This window comes from Perognathus longimembris, chromosome 19 (assembly GCF_023159225.1).
Source record: "Perognathus longimembris pacificus isolate PPM17 chromosome 19, ASM2315922v1, whole genome shotgun sequence".
Taxonomy (NCBI): domain Eukaryota; kingdom Metazoa; phylum Chordata; class Mammalia; order Rodentia; family Heteromyidae; genus Perognathus; species Perognathus longimembris.
Genome location: NC_063179.1, coordinates 39,403,471 through 39,426,067, shown reverse-complemented (window position 1 = coordinate 39,426,067; position 22,597 = coordinate 39,403,471). Strand labels below are relative to the sequence as shown.

The window sequence follows — 22,597 nt, the reverse complement described above, 5'->3', positions numbered from 1 at the left end:
AAGGCTCAGTATAGAACTCCCCTATGACCCAGCAGCCCCACTGTTGGGTATCTATCCAAAAGCCCACAAACAAAATCACAGTAATGCCACCAGCACAACAATGTTCATTGCAGCACAATTTGTCATAGCGAGAATGTGGAACCAACCCAAATGCCCCTCCATAGATGAATGGATCAGGAAAATGTGGTACATATACACAATGGAATTTTATGCCTCTATCAGAAAGAATGACATTGTTCCATTTGTAAGGAAATGGAAGGACTTGGAAAAAGTTATACTAAGTGAAGTGAGCCAGACCCAAAGAAACATGGACTCTATGGCCTCCCTTATTGGGAATAATTAGTACAGGGTTACGCAAGCCATAGCAGAGCATCACAAGGCCCAATAGCTATACCCTTATGAACACCTAAGATGATGCTAAGTGAAATGAACTCCATGTTATGGAAACAAGTGATATATCACAGTTGTAACTACTTTCAACGTCCTATGTGTATGTGTAGTTTCTATTATTGATGATGTTCTTGTATCACCTTCCTATGGTTGTACCAACACTATCTCTGTAATCTTATCTGAGTATATTGGAAACCATGTTTACTGGTATTGGAAGTAGGAAATTCAAAGGGAATACCAAATTTGAGAGACACAGGGTAAAAAAAAGAGAAATAACTACAAAAGCAATACTTGCAAAACTGTTTGGTGTAAGTGAACTGAACACCTGGGGGGGGGGAGGGAAAGGGGCATGAGGGACAAGGCAACAAACAGTACAAGAAATGTATCCAATGCCCAACATATGATACTGTAACCTCTCTGTACATCAGTTTGATAATAAAAATTTGAGAAAAAAAAAGAAAATACTATCTTTTCTCCAGTGTATATTTTTGTGCCTGACAAAAATCAAGGTGCCAATTCAGAAAAAAAAGAAAATATTCATGATACAGTAGGTGAAAATGCATGAGGACAAACAAAAGTATGTTTGGCCCAAATCAGGCCATATTTCTTTTCTATTTTAAAATTTTCATTGTAAAGGTACAGAGGGGTTGCAGTTACATAAGTACACGGGTACCTTTCTTTTTGGACAATGTCACCTCTTATTTCTTTTAATAAGTAAATTCAGTAAATAAATGACTGCTTAAGTGAAAGAAATTGGGTATTAACTGGGAATATATAAGATAATCTTGTAGTGCTCTCAATGTTCTATATTTTGATCTGAATGCTTATTGTACTGTTTATACTTAAGTAAAAATTCCTTAGGCTATAAGAAGAAAAGGAAAGGAGAAAGGTAATAGATGAGCATTCAAGACACGTATGTGTGAACCACCCACTGACGGGACTGGATGACGTTGGCCAGAGAAACTGTGTGGTTGAAGAAGATTGTGGACCAGAACGGAGGCAGGGAGATCATCTGGAGTTTATTTAAAGCTTGGGAAGAAAAGAAGGAGCTTGCAAAGAAGTCTGAGAAGAAGCAATTGTGAGGGAGAAAGAAGTGGGTGGTGGCATTGTAGTCCAGTGAAAGATCATTCAAGAAAAACCCAACTGTGTCACGGGTTTCTGAAGAATGAAATGGAGCAAAGCTTAAAATAGAATCATTGGTTTTGCCAATACGTAGAATGATTTAAAAACTGATTTATAGAGAAAAAAGTAGATTAATGAGAGAATTGGAGATTGTGGAATGGAGAAATCCAGTTTAAAGAACCATCTGGAGTAGGTTTTGCTACAAGGGGAAAAACTAAAAGAAAAAGGTAAAATCAAGAAAGAGATGATATTGAGGAAAAAATACTGGATGTTTATTAAGAAAACCATGTATACTGGTATTAGAACTAGGAAATTGAAAGGGAATACCAAAATTGAGAGACACAGGGTAAAAAAAGAAAAACAGCTACAAAAGCAATACTTGCAGAACTGTTTGGTGTAAATGAACTGAACACCTCATGGGGGGAAAGGGAAAGGGGGAGGAGGGAGGGGGGTATGAGGGACAAGGTAACAAACAATACAAGAAATGTATCCAATGCCTAACGTATGAAACTGTAACCTCTCTGTGCATCAGTTTGATAATAAAAAATTGAAAAAAAAATAAATCCAGGAAAAAATTTAAAAAAAAAGAAAACATATTAGAAAATTTTTGTATGTTCCTATATAGGAATGAAGGAAAATTTGATAATGTAGGAGAGAAAAGAGATCATTGAAAGAGTGAAATCTTTCCAGGTTCAAAAGAAAACTGAAAAGAAAACAAAAAAAGATGAGACAAATTAATACAAAATCTCTAGGATTGGGATTTGGGTAGATGGCTATAGCTGCCTAGGTTTCGTTCTGGTTCGTCTGTTGTTGCACTGGATAATGTGTTTGTTTTGTGACTATACCATGGTTTTGCTTTTGTGTTGTTGTTGTTTTTTGTATAGCCAAAGCCTGATTTAATACTTCTCTATTGACTTCAGTTTAAAATTTCCTTTTTCTTTTGTCTTCCTCCTTCCCTCCTTCCCTCCCTCCCTCCCTTCTTTCTTTTCTTTCCTTCCTTGCTGCATTGATGGTTCCCTGGTATCTCTTTCCCACATCCCATTGCTCACATTTTAATAACAATGAATAAGTCATGCAAGGGGGGGATAAGTTATGATTCAAAATGTCTTTCACTAAAACAATACGCAAACACAATCATAATACGTATGCGCAAATGGAAGCAGGTAACTTGAGGAGACAAATGGGGTTGGGAAGATGGGATAGAATGATGGAAGGGTGGCACTGGTCAAGCTGCATTGTGCTTATAAATGAATACATTCATTTAAACGCCTTTGTACAACGACACAAAGGTAATTTAAAAGCATAAAATGCCTTCCACTTATACATATTTTTAAAACTTTTATTATTAGTTTTTATTACACAAGTAATACATGTTTGTGGTAGAAAAATTAGAAAACACAGAAAAGCAAAAAGAAAAATAATCACCCATAATCCCACTACCCATAGATAAGTGCTATTAACATGGTAGTGTATGTCTTTCTAGCTTTCTTATGCATATATACATACATAGATATATTTATATATAGTTTTTTTTTACAAATTTTGTGTCATACTATATATACTGTTTTGTAACATATTTTCATTTAATATATATTGTGAACATCAGTGTCTATTCCCTGAAAAAATTATACAGATACAACATGCTTATTGTGGAAAAATCAGAAATTACAGATATGCACAACAAAAATATAATGGCTCCAAATCTCACCTCCCAGAGATAAATGCTGTTATACTTTTGGCAAATATATCTTAGACTTGTTAATGCATATATATGTACGTGTAGGTGTGTTTTTATAAAGGGGATCAGATTCTAGATACTTTCTAAAACTTGTTTTTCTCCACCTAATAATATATCTTGCACACGTAAATAAATACACATGTATTGATGCACAGTATTCCATTAAAAGATTATATCACATTTAACCATATAATATAAATTTATTTACAAAACATCCTTTCTTGTATACTTTTTTAAGTAATGGATTACTGCTTTTTAGCTCACTTTTTGGAACCTTTTAAAGGATAATTTGCCTAATTGGACATGAAGGAAGACATAGTGCCAAAATATTTTTTATAAAGATTGAATTAACTTACACGTCTACTGACTTTATTTTCCTATGCATTTTTTGCCTGAGGAACTTTGATTTGTTAATACCCTCTGCTCTTCTGGGATATAAAAAAGAAGTGTATTGTGTGAATTTGCATCTTGGTTACTAGTATATTCAAATACTCTCTTATTTATTATCGCCAAATTATTTTAGGTGATAATGCATTGATACTTTTTGTCTGTAGACAATTTTTCTATGAGAAAGTTGGATTTCTTTTTGAGTCACAAGCTATCATTTTTGTCAATCATTCACTAGTTATTGAATCAATAAATAGGTTTTCAATATATATTTACTTTGTATTTAAATCTGTTACGAACTGAGAAAATAACATTTAACAAAAGTAGTTACTATTTTTTGGACTTCTCATTTCATGGGATTAAGAATTAAACAAGCAATTATATATTAGAGATCTAGACTTTTTGTCTAGACAAATGTGACAAATACTACTTTTTCTTAAGTTATTTTTGTGTAAAACTTTTGAATTTAACTGGTCTAATCAACATTTCTTTTCTTTATGTTATTCTTCTCCTTTGGTATTATGCTCACAAAGTCTTTATTTTTCCAAAATAAAATGATATATGTTTTTATTGCCTGCTAGTCCTCTTACATGATTATTTATGTACCCTTACATATGAATTTTAACTTCACCTAAAATATATTTTAATGAAAGTTATAAGGTAAGAATCAATATTTCTCTTCGTGAATGGCTAATCAGATAATGTATATAACAAATATAGTAATCTAACCATTTCTCATATTTGAAAGTTTTTCTTTATATTATACTCAATTCTTTTCTAGTCTTGTGTCAATAATGAATGGCATATTCAATTCTAACGGTGTATTTTGAGGCCAAAGTAGTACGGTTTTTCCTTAGCCTATCTACGGTTACTTAAAAGTTAAGCATCTTCATTTTGTAACATTCTAGAACACAACAAAAAGGGTAGATAGGCCCTGCTTCAGCGTATGTGTGTGTGTGGGGGGGGGGGGTGGTGATAGTTGCAGTGGTTGGGAGCCAGGATGGGTGATAATCTGCATTCTTTCAATGTTGAGACCATCAGAGTTAGAAGTTACTGACAAAATCATTGTTAATCCAGCTGATTTACTTTATATAGTATGTATTTATACTGTCACTCTGAAGCTTAGCTTTCACTAGGTGGCAGTGTTGCCAAACATTCTGCTTTACAACCATTTTTACAGGTACATGGAAGAAACTACTGGTCAGGCAGGGTTTTAAAATGTCTCCCAAGAGCTCTCATTCATTAGAGAAGACATCAGGACTGTGCTACTCCTGTAGTTTTCTTTGTGCACCTGACTAATGGCACAACCGGAAGTTTGCCATGACTTGAATCTAGATACATGCAAAACATCAGAGGGCAGATTTCTTTCCCCGGCCGTGGGGCTTGAACTCTGGGCATGGACACTGTCCCAGAGCTCTTCAGCTCAAGGCTAGTGGTCTACCACTTGAGCCACAGCACCCCTTCCAGGACAGATTTTTAAAGTGACTTTTGGCCTTGTCTTCACATGTCATATCTTAATGTGGCTTCAGCCCTTCCCCTTATTGATTTAAAGCCCAGAGATGAGGCGATTGTGGTAGAATTCTGATGAGTTTTATTTTTCACCTATTCAGTTGGTATATTCTAGATTTTTCCAACAATAACACATATCCTCTGTTATTGTGGGAAAAAGCCAACATGAGATATTAAGAATATGGTTGTAAAATGAGCAAATGTGAACCCCAGAAGGTCTCATCCTTTTCTGTTTCAAGTGCATGAGTACACGTCAGAAAATGGGTACAATAGTGTCTCCTTGCTCTAATCTCAAACTCAGTGACAGCAGGAAGCCAAGACAGCAAAACTTTATCTCCAGGAACCACATCTGAGAAGGTCATTGGGAAGGTGAGAGGAGAGAAGAGCAGCTCCCAAGGATGCACGGACAAGTCCGATGGGAAGTGGTGAATTGCCTATCGTAGCCAAGAACCAATGTAGCATTGGCATCAGGATTTTGAGGACAAAATGTAATTTTAGGACCTATTTCTGAAAGAACATCTATAAATCTTGGAGTGTGTCTCCTGGAACTATAAAACTGAGCGAAGTCTGGAAACAGGCACTGAATAAAAGATAAAGTGGCTGAATATATTACCTTCGATATGGAAAGTCTGGCTGTGTAATGAAACAAGTTCCCATGTCCGTGAATAGCTGCGACAGCCTTTTCAGACATGGAGGTGAGAATTTAATTTATTAACAGTCTTCAGCTGTACAGAGGACAACTGCACAGAAGGTAAGTGTTACTTTCACACAGAGACGAAGCAAGAGTGAGCACAAATTAGAGCAGAAGTGATTTAGGTCAGGCATTTTAAAGACGGTGCTCAACAGCAAGGATGAGCTTATCAGTGAGTAACTGTGGCCAGATTAGGAGCAATGAGGTTGACCCTAAGGGTTCCGTGCCATCCGAGGCTGGGAGAGAGGGGGCAGAAACAAGAGCAAAGGATGTGCTAACTTGGGTTACTTTGTCATTTTGACCCTTAAATGAAATAATCCTCAGATCAAAATGAACCAGAGTCAGGAAACAATATTTAGCTTTAATCAAGCATGGTTTTGAAAATCAACGTTGGCAGCCCTGGTGAATATAAGGGAGTGTGGTTACTTGTTTGTTCAAGTAGTATCCACTGTAGAGTATTTAAAGACTATATTCCCACAGTTTTTGTTGCAGGTATTTGATATAGAAAATAATGATTTTGTTATATAACTTGTCAAATATACTTCTCTTTGTGAAGCCAGGCATACCTGTAACCACGCATTAATTCTTGGATCATTGGAACAGAACTATGGATGACAAGAATAAGGCCAGTAAGCAGCTGGTGTGATTAAAATAGAAACCTACCATTATGTTTGGAGATATAGCGCTTTAATTTTTTTTCACGTTCAACGCAAAAAAGCTAGAAGATAATTTTAATTACTGTATAATTTCTACACCATTTATTAGGTTGAACGATATGAAACCACTGTTTTGTAGGTCAAAACAGTCAAATATTAGCACTTTCATCTAATTCAACCTAATGCAATAATTATTCACTCCATTCATCTTCACTAAAGCTAAAGGTTTAATATAGTTGGTCTTTAGATCAAGATATTTATGTACACATACATTCCTAGGCAGGGTTGACATTAAAGACATGTCTTGAATAAGCCAGTTGTTAGTATCTAGCTCATCTTTCTATTGTACTAGACTCTGGTGCCTTCTGTCTGACTTGAAGATTTTCAGATCAGGGAAAACAAGAAAAGAAGTGCAAAGACTTGATCTTTCAACCCATAGGAAATTCTATGTAGGGGATGGGTCCAGGAAGAATATGGCGAGAAATATAATAAAATTTGTACCATGTTACAAGGTTAATAGAGGACCACAACAAAGCTGGGCGCGGAAAAAGCAAAACATGTGGCTTCCTCCTTTCTCAAATATAGTATTGCTTAATGTGTCCTGCTTCCAAAATTCTAAGCGCAAGACAAGACACCAAGTGCACATTGGAAAAGTCACATCTGCATAGTCATCTAAAATGAGACAAGCTTAGCTTAACTAAAATTTCATTATTATAATGTAAAATGTTAAATATTTGTACTATCTGAGATAATTCCAGCATGCCCTATAAGATTACCATGCTTCAGATTTCAGTTTTGAACAGAAGGTGATAATATTCAATTTTACATCTGAGGGTAATTGTATATGTTACTACGTCATTTCCTAACTGGATAACGTCATTCTCCAAGAAGCTGAAAAAAGACATCATTGGATCAAAAGGGAATTCGTTGTCCATATGCATTGTACGAATGTACTAGGATTACTGTGTATTTACAAAATGTAAGCATTGTTTCATATACGGTTCATGTTGCATTATAAATTAGGGTATTTCAATGTTTAAGCTTTTAGATTCTGACAGACTGGAAGACTAAATGTAGATGAGAGCAGAGAAAGCAATGGGCGAGGTGGTGTATGTTTGCTTATAATATTTCTAACAATATTCCTAGATTGAAGTTTTGAAGCTTTGCAGTTTTTAAATAGATTTCTATGTTGAAAGACATCTTTCATACATGATGGATTGCTACCATGAGATCAGCAAGAGCGATAGATATACTATTATATGTGAAATAATTTTTCTCTGTGTAATACATTTTAAAAACCTTCAAATAATTTAAAAATCATAATTTCTTGCATCAGTCATGACATGGTTTGGAGCAGACATGCACAATGGTCAGCTTTAAAAATCTTTTTAAAAACAGCTTGCTTTTGGAATTTGTTCTTTCCCTCCCTTCATGGCAGCTGCTTTCAAGTGTAAAACCATTGAGAAGGCTAGGGAGAGGCAGATAAAAGGAATAAGGAAGCATAGAAAACATAGTCAAAAACCAATCACTGTGTAGTTCAGCTGGGTGGAGGTCCTTGGGTTTGGTGATGTTTCTCATGTATTCCTGGTGGGTTTCCAGGAGGATCTGCCTAGCTTGAGACAAGACAACACAGCCCGAAGAATCTTCTCTTCCTTCTTCTAACCAGTGGGTAGGGAGTTAGGTTCAGAAGGCTGCTGTCATCTGTGAAGGGGCAGAAGGTGTACACGAGTGAAACACAGAAACAAACCAACAAACAAAAATCTGCTTTTTTAAGTCAAGTGGTTATAAAAACCCAGCCTCCTTCGAGTCAAGGATTTTGCATCGTCAGCACTGGCAACATTCAGATAATTCTTGGTTGCACTAGGCTGTTCTGAGTATATTGCAAGATATACAGCAGTAGCCTTGGGTTACGCGTATGAAGGTGCTCAGAGCACTTCCCCATGTCCCAGAGATGGCAGAGTGTCCTCCGGAGAAGGAACAAAGTCACTCAGGCTGAGAATCACGGCTCAGGATTAAAACTGTTTAGAAGCAATGTTTCAGTTGGGAGCAGAATGTAGCTTATTAAAAACAGTTCATACTTTGGCTCATTTTCTAAACTTGCCTTTTTATTTACTAGTTTGAACTGTGACTTGGAACATGGAACTGGACTTTGCTGTACTTCAATTTTCCTAGCAACTGAGTTGAATCATGAATGCTAATTACCTTAGGTGAGGCTTAAATAAAACCATCTATGAAAAGCATTTAACTTAGGTAGGTAACTTAGGGACACTCAGTAAAGATTGCTAACGTGAACTATTTGAATTTACATGGGACCATTTTCTTGGTTCCATCTATTTCCTTCATGTCTACGAAAGAAGTTCCAGCTATTTCTTGTCAAGTCTTCCCATAGCACTTTCTGATGGACAATCAGAAGAAGTTGATACGTGCTGAATTCATAAGTTTTGGGTTGCAACTTTTACCATGAAGAAGAAACAAACAGGAAACTAAATCTTGTTTGAGTATCCATCAAATCTTGTTTGAGGGCACATCAAATTAATTTAAGCCATAGATAAAAGTTTTCTTTGAAAGCCTAGATTTTTTTTTTAATATGGAGGGAAACTGAAATTTTCTTTCCTTTCCATTATGAAAAATAACATGAATGTTAGCAGCTTGAAAGCTAAATATAAGGCACCTTTCCTTCTTTCCTTCCTTCCTCCCTCCCTCCCTCCCTCCCTCCCTCCCTCCCTTCCTTCCTTCCTTCCTTCCTCCCCTCCCTCCCTTCCTTCTTTCCTCCCTCCCTCCCCCCCATCTCCTATTGGGTCTTGAACTCAGGGCCTTGTTCTTGCCAGGCAGGCAATCTACTGTTGAGCCAGCCTCCGGCCCTTCCCCGCCCCCCCCCCCCCCCCCGACACACACACAGAGTATATTTGAGATGAAGCTGTGATTTCTGCCTGGGTATATACATAGAGAGCAATCCATTCTTTTTAATTAATTTTCTTTAGTTCTTGTAAATTATTTTCCCTTTTGTGTTTGTTGAGATGATAGGCTTGTGCCACCACATGCAGCTTCTTTCTATTGTGATGGAATCTTGTGGGCTTTTTGCCTGGAATGGCCTGAAACCATGACTCTCCCAATATCAGTCTCTCAGGCAATTTAAGATGATAGGTATGCACCTGTCCTTACCACTGTGCCCAGCTATAAATTGAGGTCTTGTGAACTTTTCTGCTTGCAGTAGTGTCACACAGTGATCTTCTTGTTCTCAACCCCCTAAGTAGCTAGGATTACAGGTGTCAGTCACCTGCATCCAACTGGACAGCTTTCTTTTATAGTTCAATTGTCTCCAAAGACTCACAACAGTAAAAACAAGGTCAGCTAAATTGTATTAGCCTCATTTTTCAGGGAGTTCTCAGAGATGGATAATGATATATTTAGAGTAGAAAGGACTCATAAGTCACTTTCTCGTTGTTTCTAGGACTCTTACTTCTGTAACTACTAAATGATCAATGAAGTTGACCTAATTAGATGTACAGTAGACTCCAAAGGATAAAAAAATGGCCTCTCAGTACCTCTTTAGAACCTGACTATACTTCTTGAAACTCAAGTTTACCTGCGATTCAATGCTTTTCTGAAACAGAGTCATCAAAATGAGGAAACCTAGGAAGAGGAAAGTTTTGATATTTCTATTTCTTCAAAACTTGGAAGATATATTTTCCAGATTCTTATATCTCTTTGACCTTCCCCAAATACTTAATATATTTGAGGAAGGACTTAACTGGTCTTCATATTTCATAAAAAAGAATCCTCATGCATAGTGTTCTTCCTGCATGAGGAAATGTCTACCACAATATTGTATTCACAAAGGGAATAATGTGTGCCTACTGTGGACATAAATTTAGTCCTCTATTCTTTATATATTAAAGCACACAAATATTAAATGCAGATATTATGATATTTTTTTATCAGTACGGACTCTTGTTCAATCACTACAATGAACCTAAAAACATTTCAGTACAACAAACAGCCTTCTATGCTATTGGAATTCTCTTTGATCAATCTTCTTTGCAGATAGACACACACACACACATATACATACACACATATTGATTAAGTACACATACATATGTGTACACATACATATGCCAGAATATATACAATTCTCAATTGAATAGAAGTGTTAGGCTTGATGGTGAAGTGCTCAAACATTAAACAAAGGGCATGCTATCTATTAAGGATAACTGCTGGTGTGAGGGACCTTTGTCTAGCCGAGAGCTCCTGTGATCATCACCCTAGGGCCAAGGAGACACAAAAGCTCAAATCTTCTTGGCAGAAATTCAGAGCAGCTTTCTGAACCATAGGAAGTTGACACGTGCCATACGTGCTAAAATTTATCAAGCAGTAAGAATGCCTGGAATGATTTGAAAAGAATTCAACCCCAAGGAAAGCTGTCTCTCCATACTGATCGATGTATGCCTCTGAACTAAAAGTCTAAAATGTGAACTAAAAGTCTAAAATGGAAGGTTTCCCCAGTTATTCTAAATTTTCTGGGTGAGCTGACTTCAACTTGTTGGGAAAGGATTGGTTTTTATTGCAAATTATTGTTTGGATGTGGTATTTTAAGACGTTTATCACATTTTCCCCCAAAGGGCAGAGCCTCAGAAAACTATAACCAAGATGAAAATGAAAAGTAGGAATGGGAAGGATAAGAAAGAAAGCATGAAAGATAAACAAGAATAGGAAACCTAACCATACATCTGATCTTCAGTTCTTGTATGCTACTAAAGCTAGGGACATTGCAATCCCAAGATGCATGGGTACCAGTTCTCTATTGCTCAAATTTATTTCGATTATTAAAGATTCGTATATAGATGGTATGTCGGGGGACAAGAAGGCTATGAGAATAAGTTGTTTTCAGGTAATAATAAGCCGCATTTAAAGCTTTGTTCTCTGATAAAGATCAAAAGCAATGCTTACAATGGAGCTGAATTATTCCGGGGGGATAAAAGGTCAAAGGAGAGAGACCTTCATTGAACTCAGTGATCCACAAATATTTGTGTCAGCAGCGTTATCTTGGGGGTGTTCAGGCAGGCTCTGTGGGCCCCACCTTTGTAGTTTCAGGAGCAGTAAGTCTGGAAGGGAGCCAGATAGGCAACATTTCTTTCAAGTGCGCAGACTTGAGGAAGCTACAGGACTTAAGGTCACACTTTGAAAACCCCTGAAGATCATCTACGTTGCAAGGCCCTGTGCTCGGTTCTGAGAGCTCTATTGGGTTCCAATAGAAAGATGGTCTCTGGCCTTATGTAACTAGAACTCTTCCTTTAAAATACCACAAGAGAGATACAAACACAGTACCCAGAGACTTCCCAAGGAAAGGGACAAAAGGGAGTATACTACCATTTACAGGAGAAGAAAAACATCTGTAGAAGACTCCCAGAGGCCTTTGCTCTGGGCCATGAAGAATGAGGAGAATGTGAGTATTTGTTGAAGAGAGTGGGCATTCTTAATGAAAGGGACAGTATGAAGAAAGGTATGGAGGTGACTAATAGCAGCCTAATTTGTATTCAAATAAACAGTGTGCTGTGGCTGGAATAAAGTATTTATGAAGGAGAAGATGGCACAGGAAGGAACCACTTAGGATCCGCTAAATAAGCACACACTCTCTTATCCTTCCTTGCTACTACTATGACTTCTGCCCTCCCTCCTTGGACTAATGACCAATTTCTCAAGCTTAGCTGCCAAGTCTTCACATACCAGTTTCACTGACACAATTGCTATAGCCCTTGGCACGCTGTCTTAATGCATTCATGTCTTCTCATCCCACTGCAGGAAAATCTTCATAAATTTCCCCGGGCTGCCCCAGCCTATCATCGTCCAGTCACTTCCCAGCCCTCCTCAGTCGGGCCTCCAAGTCCCCATATTCCATGTCACCTGCTCTCGACAACACTAGTGAACACTTTTCTGTTACCTCCTGGAGCCCCGTGTGGTTCTTATCCAGATGAGAACCTCTGTACCACTAGCTGTTCCTTCCTGCCCACCTTCTTCGGTTCATCTCATAGCAGTTCCAGGATTTTCTCATTAGGTCCCTTTGTAATCGGTTTTCCTTGCATCTCTACCTTTAAATTCTGGTACCCTAAGGTTCTTTTCGCTGCCCCTCAAGGGTGGACTCGCCTCGTTGCTAACCATGCTCAGATCTGTTGCAAGTTCCCTCAGAGCCCATGTCTTACTTCAACTTTACTAACCACAGCACTACTCCCGGATGTCCTAGATGTCAGTCATTCCCCACGCTTTCCTTTCGCCTCTTTCTCTTACTTAATGATTGACACTATCGTCCACTTGACTTTCCAAGCACACCCTGAGGTGTTTTTGGGTTTTTTTCCCCCTTCATTCTACCTTTTCCCTCATGGCTCACATCTGAGTGATTATACCTTCCTCCACAATCTCCTGGTTTTAATCAGATCTTAGAGACTTTTCACCTGGAATACAGCACCTGCCCCCCCCCCCTCCCCTTACTGGATCTTTCCAACAGTTTCAGAATAAAACCCACTCCTCTCACAGGGTAGGGGTGGGGGGGTCTTAAAGATCGCTTTCTCAAGCCTCTATGCTTCTTCCCATTTAGCCACCTGCTGCGGTGCTGGTTTATATATGTAAAACAAAACAAACCCCAAACACCCCGTTCCTTCCTCTTTTGAAGTACCTGCTCACACCCAGCATCTTCTGCCTAGACTATCTTTTTTCTATCATTTTTTTTTTCCTTTGGGTAACTCCTACTCGTCCTAAAAAATCTTAGCTCAGATGCTTTCCAAAACAGCAAGCTCTAATAATCTCTCATTTTTAACCCGAATCTGGGCTAGGTGAGAACAACTCATGGTCTTGTTGCAACCTTTGCCTCATTCCAATGATATTTTGATGTGCTAAGCGTTCATTTCTGTGTCTCTTTAATGCCGTGTGTGTATGCACGTGGTGGTGGTCGTTAAAATTCAAATGCCAACCTGAAGCCTCCAGCGTGACCTCTGTGAGGTGAGGCATGAGTCATTTGGAAAAGAAGCACTTTTCTAGGTGATTCTTATTGAATTCTCCCCTCCTGAGAGGCAGAGAAACCTCTCCAGCCTCTAGACAGAACTTGGTGCCTTGTGGTTGTTACATGTAGGCTGATGATAGGGACGACAGGAACAGAAGGCGAGAGCTCTGTTCAGTAGTGAATTGACATTCAACCCTTATGAGTAGGGACCTGATACTACCTGAATAAGGAAAGAGAGAGGGATTACATAGATCACACTGAATTTTGGGTAAAAGGTTGTAGAGATTACGAAGAACAGGTGTACTGGCAAAAATGCCCCCAAATCACCTTCCAACACCAAATGGAAGTACAGAAATCTTCACATGAAGCCTTGGGAAAAATATCTGAAAGGTCACCTCCAGGGTAAAGAGTGACACAGCCATTCTTGGGTTCTAAGAGTTCTTAGCTATCTAAGAGCTCTTCTCTCTGACAGGGTTAGCTTTATTCTTTTACGGGGGTCCAGATTGGAGAGAATGTGGGATATATATGTGAGAACGATTAGAAGGTTCAATGTCCTCAGGAGTACAATTGCCCACAGGAGGGCACACATTGCAGAACAGATTCAATTCCTGATTTGCCTAGTTGCAGACTGATTCTAACGCCTTATATCACCACCAAAGTTTATGCCTGAGTGACTATACCAACATTCAGTCTTCATTTAGTTGGAATTTTAGAAAGGGTGAAACTGTCTTTCAGGCTTCATTTATTTCTGCCAATTCTTGTTTCATAACAGTGTGCATTTAGAAGATCCTTGTCCTTCACTTTCCCAACTCTTCTTGGCCTTTGTTGGTGACCTTGCGGGCTCTCTACAGGTGGCTCCATTTGTAATCTCTTTGACACAGCAAGATGATGATAATTAATGAAGTTCCCTGCAGCACTGCCAATGACCCAGAATAAAGGACGGGAGGGGCAGTGAATCAGGGGGAAACAGAACGGGCTGAAGGCCAGGAGGCCTGGCTGTTACTCACGGCCAGCTGCCACAGAACAGGGGTAGCTTGCTCTTCTTGGGGGCACCTCTTTGTCTCCAGTCTCAAATGACAAAGATGAGAAAGAAAAGGCCTTGTCTAAAATGAAGGCATCACCATTGATCATTAAAATGCCTGCCCCGCAACCTTCTATTTATTTTCCCTACTGAAAATCAACTTAAAGTAAACTTGCAGTGAGTTAAGTTTTGGTTCCATAGGAAGTTTGGAAGGTGAGGATTAAATCTTTTGTTACGGAATTATCCAGAATAGTTTTTGAATCAAACAGCAAGTTGGAGACTGGCGTAGAAGGGAATCTGAGCTGGCAGATATATTTATAAGGTCAGGGTTCCAGACAGGAAAAGTGAGGACCTAGGCTGGTATTTTCCTCTCTCCTCCTCCTTTTCTGTTTCAAACACACATGAAAATGGAATAAAGAGAAAGGAACTAAGAAGCCAGAAAGAAAACAGATGGCTTCCTAAAATGGTTGCCAACCAGTGAGCCTCATGTGTTGACAATGAAATTCTACTGACAAGAACTGAAATAAATTCCTACATCATTTTCTGCACCTATTAACCTAGACCTGTGTCATCACCAGAATGGAGAAACTTCTGTGGTGGGTCTCAGAGTTTGAATAAGCTTGTGATTGCCTCATTAAAACGACGTCATAGGAAACTATCAAAAAATGCCCCCAGAGACCTGTGGTCCTTCCCTCAGTCTGTCTGGACCCTGCAGTCAATTCACACAACCCCTTCCCCACTGGTCAGCAGATTAAACATGGAGAGAGCACAGACAGACCTTTACATAAGGAAGCATTCCATTTCTCCCTCAATGGAAAAAGTCTGAATTTCTAATAACCCTTCACTGCAAATTATACTTTTACTATTAAACCTTACGGAGCCACTCCACTTCCTTCTCACTAATTCCAGGCATCTCTAACTTCTCATTTTCCAAGTGGATCTGGGTTTCAAGCCCTGGTATCATTTATTTGAATGGCCAGTCCCTTTCCATGTGTGCTTTTGTCGATCTTTATTATTAATTGTTATATTTAGACATGTATGTAGAATTCCAATTTTTTTTCTGTTTACTAAAGTAATAAAATTTATGTCCTTCTTCTTACCATTATAAAAATGACATGGGGAAAATGTCTGTTTTTTTATTTTTTTCTTAATGCATGGTTCAAAAACTGTTGGAAGAATTATTAGCAGAAGTGGAGGGAATGTTTAAGATAATTTGATTTAAAATGCAAGCTTCCTGGAATCTGTGAAATAAAGACTGGGGGACACTGAGTTAGCTACCCTCGTAGGCAGGAGGCCCGTGTGCTGGTGACTGGGGAGACATGTCACACCTATTGATAATGTGGACACAGGTGCCAAATCTAAAGTCCCAGGGGCCAATGGCTTCACCCAGCGGCTCAAGGCTGAGTCCATGGACAGGGCACAGTCTTGTGCAGGGTTGACTGGTAAGCATAGATCACTGGACAGTAAGTTGGTGTTCTCCTAAATAACATTGTTATTAAGACGATAAAATAAGGAGATAATATTTATATTATTAAGGCTAAAACAGGACACAATATTAATAACAGTAGTAGCAACAATCAAGTTTCGCTGTTTGTAAGGTTGAAAGTGGGTATTTGGCATATTGCTTCACCGCTCTTCATGACCCTGGCGAGCAGGTGCTATTGTCTCCTCTGCTGGAAGGATGAGACTCAAGTTTCTAGAGGGTGCTAAGGGGAAAATGGCAGAGCCAACATTTCCAAGGCCCTTGGTTCTAAAGCCCAACCCCATGCTTATTTCTGGCCATGTTGGGGTGAGGGCAATCTGTTTGCAGTATAACATGTCTACTTCCTTTGAACTCTGGCTCAAGCCAGTTGGCCTTGGCAGCCAGGTCCTTCAGGGGGACTTGGGGCTTCCTGATGTGCTAGGTCTCCTGTCTTTTACTTTCTGACCCCACCCCAGTGCTCAGGACCACCCCCCCCCCCGCCACTCCCCAGCCTCTGCTACCGGTGTTCTCACTTCCACCTCTCTACCTTCTGCCCAACTTCTCCCTAAGCCAAGAGGCGCTTCAGCTCTCCTGCCAATTCCTCCCCCTCCCCTCCTCCTCGCTCTGCTCCCGGGCAAGCAGCGCCCTGTACTCCCTCGCACCCAGGCTTTGCTCAGTGGAATCAGGAGGAGTTTCTTTCTTGTCTCTAAAGATCTGTTCTCACTCCTGAGGTGCAACTTTCTGAGGCTGGTGTTTCATCCGTGGATGCTCTAGCCAGGGATGCATAATAAAGCTGCTTATTATTCATACTTCGTACACATCACTCAGGCCTAGGGCTCCAAAGCAAGGTCCAGGCTTAACACATATGATTGTTGGCACCAGGTATTATTCTCCTAGTCCCAGGCTCTATTTTTTTTTTTTTGCCAGTCCTGGTCCTTGAACTCAGGGCCTGAGCACTGTCCCTGGCTTCTTTTTGCTCAAGGCTAGCACTCTGCCACTTGAGCCACAGCACCACTTCTGGCCATTTTCTATATATGTGGTGCTGAGGAATGGAACCCAGGGCTTCATGTGTAGGAGGCAGGCACTCTTGCCACTAGGCCATATTCCCAGCCCTTCAGGCTCTATTCTTGATAGTGGGGATACAACAGCCAACAAAAGCATAGACAGTCCCTTCCCACATTCTGGTGAATCTCCGCCTTCCAGTTCTGTGCCAGGATATATACTCCTAGGATAGCTTTGGAGATGGAGTCCTGAGTTCGGGTTCCCATTCCATTTTCCTGGCTAAGCTAACTAATCTCTTTTGTCTTTGTGCCCTGAAAAGTGGGAAACACTCATAATATTTCCCTCAAAGTTGTTGTTAGAAATAAGGGTTTAGGGGATGCAGCTCAGTGGTAGAGCAGTTGCCTATTTTTAGATTCCTAGCAAGGAATAATCATGAAAAATAATAATGGATACAATACCGTGAATGCAAGCAAAGTATTTAAGATAGTGACACATTGAAAAATTTCAACATAGATCGTCCTTTGAAAGTTTCCTGAATTTCTTCCACTCTGCTGCAAACCACACTCTGGCAGTAATTAAATGTTTAGTTCTTTGTGTGGCCACCCCTGACATAGTGATTTCTACAGCATGTGACGGGCGGCTGAGGAGGAATCTGCTTCCAGGTCAGAGTGCATCTCAGTCTCCTTCAGAGCAAAGCCTTGTTCACTCAAGAGTCTCTCTTATGACATATTTTTTTTGAAAAAGACAAATGAACACTCGATGCTGTCTTTGATTTGTGGAAAATGCTTGCTTTACTTTCTAGGAAGTAAGTCCCAAGTTTATCATGCTAAAAGCATCCTCTGCCTCAAAGCGAAAAAAGACTCACCTTGATTTTTCAGTGGTAAAGGCATAGTTTCCCTGAGTTTGCTTAAAAGGTTTTTCATTTCTCGCATGTCTCTGTAAAATTGATGAAAAAGAAAGAAGAATCATCTGTGAGATTTCAAAATAAAATTTCAGTCTGTTCCATAAGACATCTGAAGGGCAAGCGTCCATGCCTAATTGTACTAGCACTGGTTTCCAGTAGGCAGTGATTGAATCGCTTTCACAAGGAAAAGATCTGAAACAGCTTGGTTTTAGAAGGCAAGGAAACTCCTCTGTCAAACTGTGTACCTTCTGCAGGAGCTCTGACCTGGCTGACCTCGGAGAAATGACTTTGGTATTAAGGGCAGTACTTCCACTTCTAGGGAGAGACCAAGAACTGAATCCACCTAACTGGGGAAAGCGGAGCGCTGGAAAGATTATGGTCTGTACATGTTTCTTGCTGCGGACTGGGTCTAAAAGCCCCTTCTTGCTATGGTCAGAATTCAGCAGATCACTAGTTAAGGATTCTACTCAATTAAGTCATGTAACAGTTATCTATCCATCCATTATATATATGCATTATATATTATATACATTTCATGATATATATATATACTTTACATACATTTATATACACACACATGCACATATACATGTGCATATATACCAGTACTCAGCTAGCTATATCCCTGTCCCTTGTTTTTGTGACAGGGCCTTGCTGTGTAGCTCAGGCTAGCCTCAAGCACTCATCCTCCTGCCTTAGCCTCCTGAGGTCTGGTATTAGAGGCATGTGTCAACATGGCTGGAGGATGATAAATTCTAAAACTTCTGGAGAAAAGCTCTTCACAGTAGTGGGGCGGATGCGGGGGAGCGTATGGGGTCTGTAGGACTCTCTTTAAGCCACTTGCCTGTCCTCCTAAGCTCTCCCTCTCATTCCTTTGCTCAGAGCACTCCATGCCATTGTAGACCTGCAGCGCCCTCCTTCATCCTCGAGGGCATACAATGAAAAACCCCAGCACTACACAGCACTGCAGTGGAGGACAGGAGAGATCTGGCCTGTTTAGACCCTTGAGATAGGAGTTTGCCCCCACGTCTAAGTGGTTGAGCAATGGAGACAGTGCTCTTGAACCCCCAGGACAAAGTGGTACATTGTGTCTAACACAGTGAACGGGATCATTTGGTGCAAAACTAAAATATATCTACTAATGATCTCCAGGATAATGAGCACACATTAGCACATAGCATGAGCTTAAGCATGTCATCAGAGAAGAAAAATTCGGAAAATTGCTACCCACAATTTCTTTTTCTTTCTGGCACTTGAGGAAAGAGCCATTATTCAATGTCAAGTATGAAAACTTCAGTCCGTCTCACAATATACTGCTGTTGTGTTGAATGTGATTGGCAAGGCCACTGTTTGGGAGGGAGGCCTGACACCTCGGAGGGCCTGCTCCTCAAGAATACCACGGAACTCAAGCGTCAGGAAGCCCTGACTGGAGAAGGAGGGAGCCTCGTGGTGCTGCAGAAACACCCCTGTAAACCTGTTGGGAGCATGAGACTGAGTTACGTCTTATACAGATGAGGTGAAATTAGGGAGGTGGCAGGGAGGGATGTCCCTGCCTTCCTGCAAGCTGTACCTCTGCTTTCAGGCAAGATTTACAGGACAGCTGGGAGGGATGGGGAAGGATGGGAAGGAGGTCTTCCTGAAGAGCACCAATTTTTCTGCAGCTTGCCACCAAGGGAAGTCACCTGCGCCTTCATGGTGTGCCAAAAGAATCTTCCGGTGGGGCCCAGGCACCAATGTTTTCAAAAGCTTTCCCGGTTAGTTAAGTGCACAGGGCAGTTAACACCCACTGACCTCAGGACAGGTAGCACCAAGAAGAACTGAGGAAGTCTGTATCAGGGTCTTCTGGACCTGCGTTCCCCAGGCTTTCTATCTCTTTGACCAGAATCTGGACTTGTAATGTTGCCCGACCAGAAACCTATTTTCTGGGATGTTCTACTCTAGTCTTACTGCCAACCAAGTTTGCTTTCTTACAGCTTATGAGGTTTCGATATAGCTGCAGTACAAGGTGTCTGAAAAGGAAAATGGCTTTGTGAATGGTTTGTCCTTTGGATATTCCCTCCACCCCTTACCCTTGGGAAGATACTTCATCAAATAAGTTTAATAATTAAATACACTACTCCTTCATCATTTGTCGGTAGTTCTACCAATCTGAGACAAACAAGTTTTATTGTTGGACATCCAGGCTTTTATAAAAATCCTGGTGTTATTAATAGTACATAATTACCACATGTTCCAAGTTTCCATAAACACAGAAATTTGGTAATTAGTTTTGGAATTATATTAGAAGGTAAAAGTAGAGCCATGATCACTATAAATGCCATTGTGTTTCATTTCTAAAATTAAAAAAATAGAATGTGCATTATCTTGTCAATGAGTCACCTCCCCCCCCCCCACCTGCCCAACGCTCAGTGGAATTAATTGCCTTGTATTTATTCAGCTGGTTTGTGCCAGCTCTGAGGACATTCATAGCAAAGGGTAGTTATTGATGTGAAAGCCAGTAAAGAAAGACTTCATCTTGCAACCCCACAGAATGGCATTTTTAGCATCTTAATGGGACATAGATGGCACTTTATATTTTGTATTGTTATTGCGACCTTCTCCTCAATGCAAGAGAATTACTGTAGAATTTCAAATTCCTTAAAAGGAAAGTATTCCCTGGAAGGCGCTACTGGATGTTACCATAATACACTAACTTGCCTTGATCACTAAGGGCTACTCTGAAGAGGAAGTGAATGTAAGAGGATATCATCTTTGTGAACTGGACAGAATGCTAAGCAAGGCATTCCATATGCCTGAAATCTGAGAATCTACTGGAAGCATCTCTACGTGATTTTAGATTCTTTTCTCTTAAACAAATGGAAATTTTAGGAACAAGTAGTAGGGTCACTTTTCTTCCTTCCCAGGAGGTATGCTATCTTTCTATTTATTTTGAGCTAGGGTCTCACCAGATAGCTCCTAGTAGCCTGAAATGTGTGACCCTTCTGCCGTAGCCTGGTACCTGGGATTACAGTTGTGTGCCTCAATATCTGGCGTTGCTGCCTTGTTTTCATTTTCCATGGAGATGTGATTGCTAGCCGGTATCTATTGGAGGTCTCGCTGCAGTCTCTCTAGAAGATTCAGATTACCTGCCCTCTATTATGGTTTGGATGTAAAATGGATCCTGAGGCTCATAGCATTATTAAGAAGTGGTTGAATCATGAGGGCTTTGGCTTCAACAATGATTCAATCCATAACTTGATGGTATTATTAGGAGGTGGTGAAAAAAACTAACAGTTGTAGGCTGGTGGGAGGAAATGGGTCACCACAGGTGTGTTTGAAGAGTATTTACTATCTCTGGCCCCTTCTGCTTTCTCTGTGCTTTGTGGTTGCCTCGAGACAAAAATCTGCACTACATCCTTCCTGCCCAGATGTTTTGACTTGGCCCTTAAAGCCTTAAAGCCATGGGAACAGCTGAACTTGGACTGGAACTTCTGAAACCATATTGTTTTTCGGAGCTATTTTGTGACAACAATGCAAAACTGACAAATGCACCCTCTTGCATAGCAAGTTTGCGCATGTGCAGATGACATCGCCTCTGAGGTCCCTCCCAGGGCTAGGCTTCTGTGCGGGGCAAAGCTTTCTTCTAGAACTTCTGAACCTGAAGTGGAAAGCCCTCAACTCTCCGTAGCCACTAAGAAGATGAAGGGGGGTGGGGGTGGGGGGAGGACTGGCAACCTATTCAGGGAAGCTTCCCACTTACCTTTCAGTGTTCTCAATGTCTGTGGAAACCTGCCAGGAGTGCTGTTGAGTCTCCACAGGGGACGGCGAGGAGTCCTCCAGGGCAGGGGTTTCAGCACACTCCTCCATTTTGCCGTCCAAGCCCTTTACTGCCCCACCAGCTTCCTTTCCTAAGGCAGGGTGTTGTTGGGAAAGAGAAGGGGAGGAGAAATCCTAAGTGCAAATTCTAGGCCCAGGATGTGACTGCGAAGGTTGGCTATGCTTTGAGTCAAATGATACGTCAATTGTAACAGCTTTCTAAGTAATGAAATAAGGTGTGTATAAGAAAACTGAGACGAATACAACCCAAATCAGGATATACTTAAGGGCCTTACCTTCGTTGGTGTCTCATGATATGTCGGGAAGGAGTTAGGACAAATTAGCTTGGAAGTAGAGATTTAGCCTGTGAAACCATGCTATTTTGGGGCTCAGATGTAAGGCCAGAAGCTGGTGACACTCAGCAGGAAGAATGGGGTTCCAGCTGTTCTCTCTGATTCCAGACACTGGTTCTCTCAGTCTGCAGTGGGAATTGTGGAACTGTCTTCTAATTACTTGGCTCTCTAATCTCTTTTAGTGCATCCTTCAGCGTGGACAGATCCCAGCCACACAACCCAGCATTTCTGGCACTGAAGTACTAGGTGAGGGGACTCATGTTGGGTATCTGTCCACAGCAATGCCCGGCCAATCCACTAAGACTTGTGCTGACTATGACTGCCTTCATGTGAGATCAATTGCAGGGTAAATCAGAATTTTTTGGAGATAATTCTCTGAAATGGTTTAACCATCAATTTCTATGAATGTAAATGGGAGACTATAGTCTCTGGTCTAACTTCCCATCAATAATTGTCTCTTATTTTACTTTGAAGTCATTAGAGCCACAGGAGGTTTCTGGTACTCTGAGAATGATCTACAAGGTCAGAATCCTAGGTTTTAATCCTGGCTTTGCCATTTGATCATTCACCTGC

General features: G+C 40.4%; 1 protein-coding gene across 4 annotated transcripts in view; it reads right to left on the bottom strand.

Moving 5' to 3' along the window:
* The window catches only part of LOC125367692 (regulator of G protein signaling 7 binding protein), a 93,295-nt gene that overhangs the window by 5,735 nt on the left and 64,963 nt on the right, over positions 1 to 22,597 (bottom strand). For 2 of the 4 annotated variants that reach the window (XM_048368387.1, XM_048368388.1), the window contains exons 4-6: positions 21,616 to 21,763; positions 17,838 to 17,908; positions 2,834 to 8,194 (exon numbers count right to left, since the gene is read on the bottom strand). In XM_048368387.1, coding sequence (XP_048224344.1) covers positions 8,103 to 8,194; positions 17,838 to 17,908; positions 21,616 to 21,763 — 311 coding nt within the window. In that variant the 3' untranslated portion in view covers positions 2,834 to 8,102. Of the gene's footprint in view, positions 1 to 2,833; positions 8,195 to 17,833; positions 17,909 to 21,615; positions 21,764 to 22,597 lie in introns of those variants that run through there. The other 2 variants (XR_007214127.1, XM_048368389.1) reach the window with 2 other exon arrangements.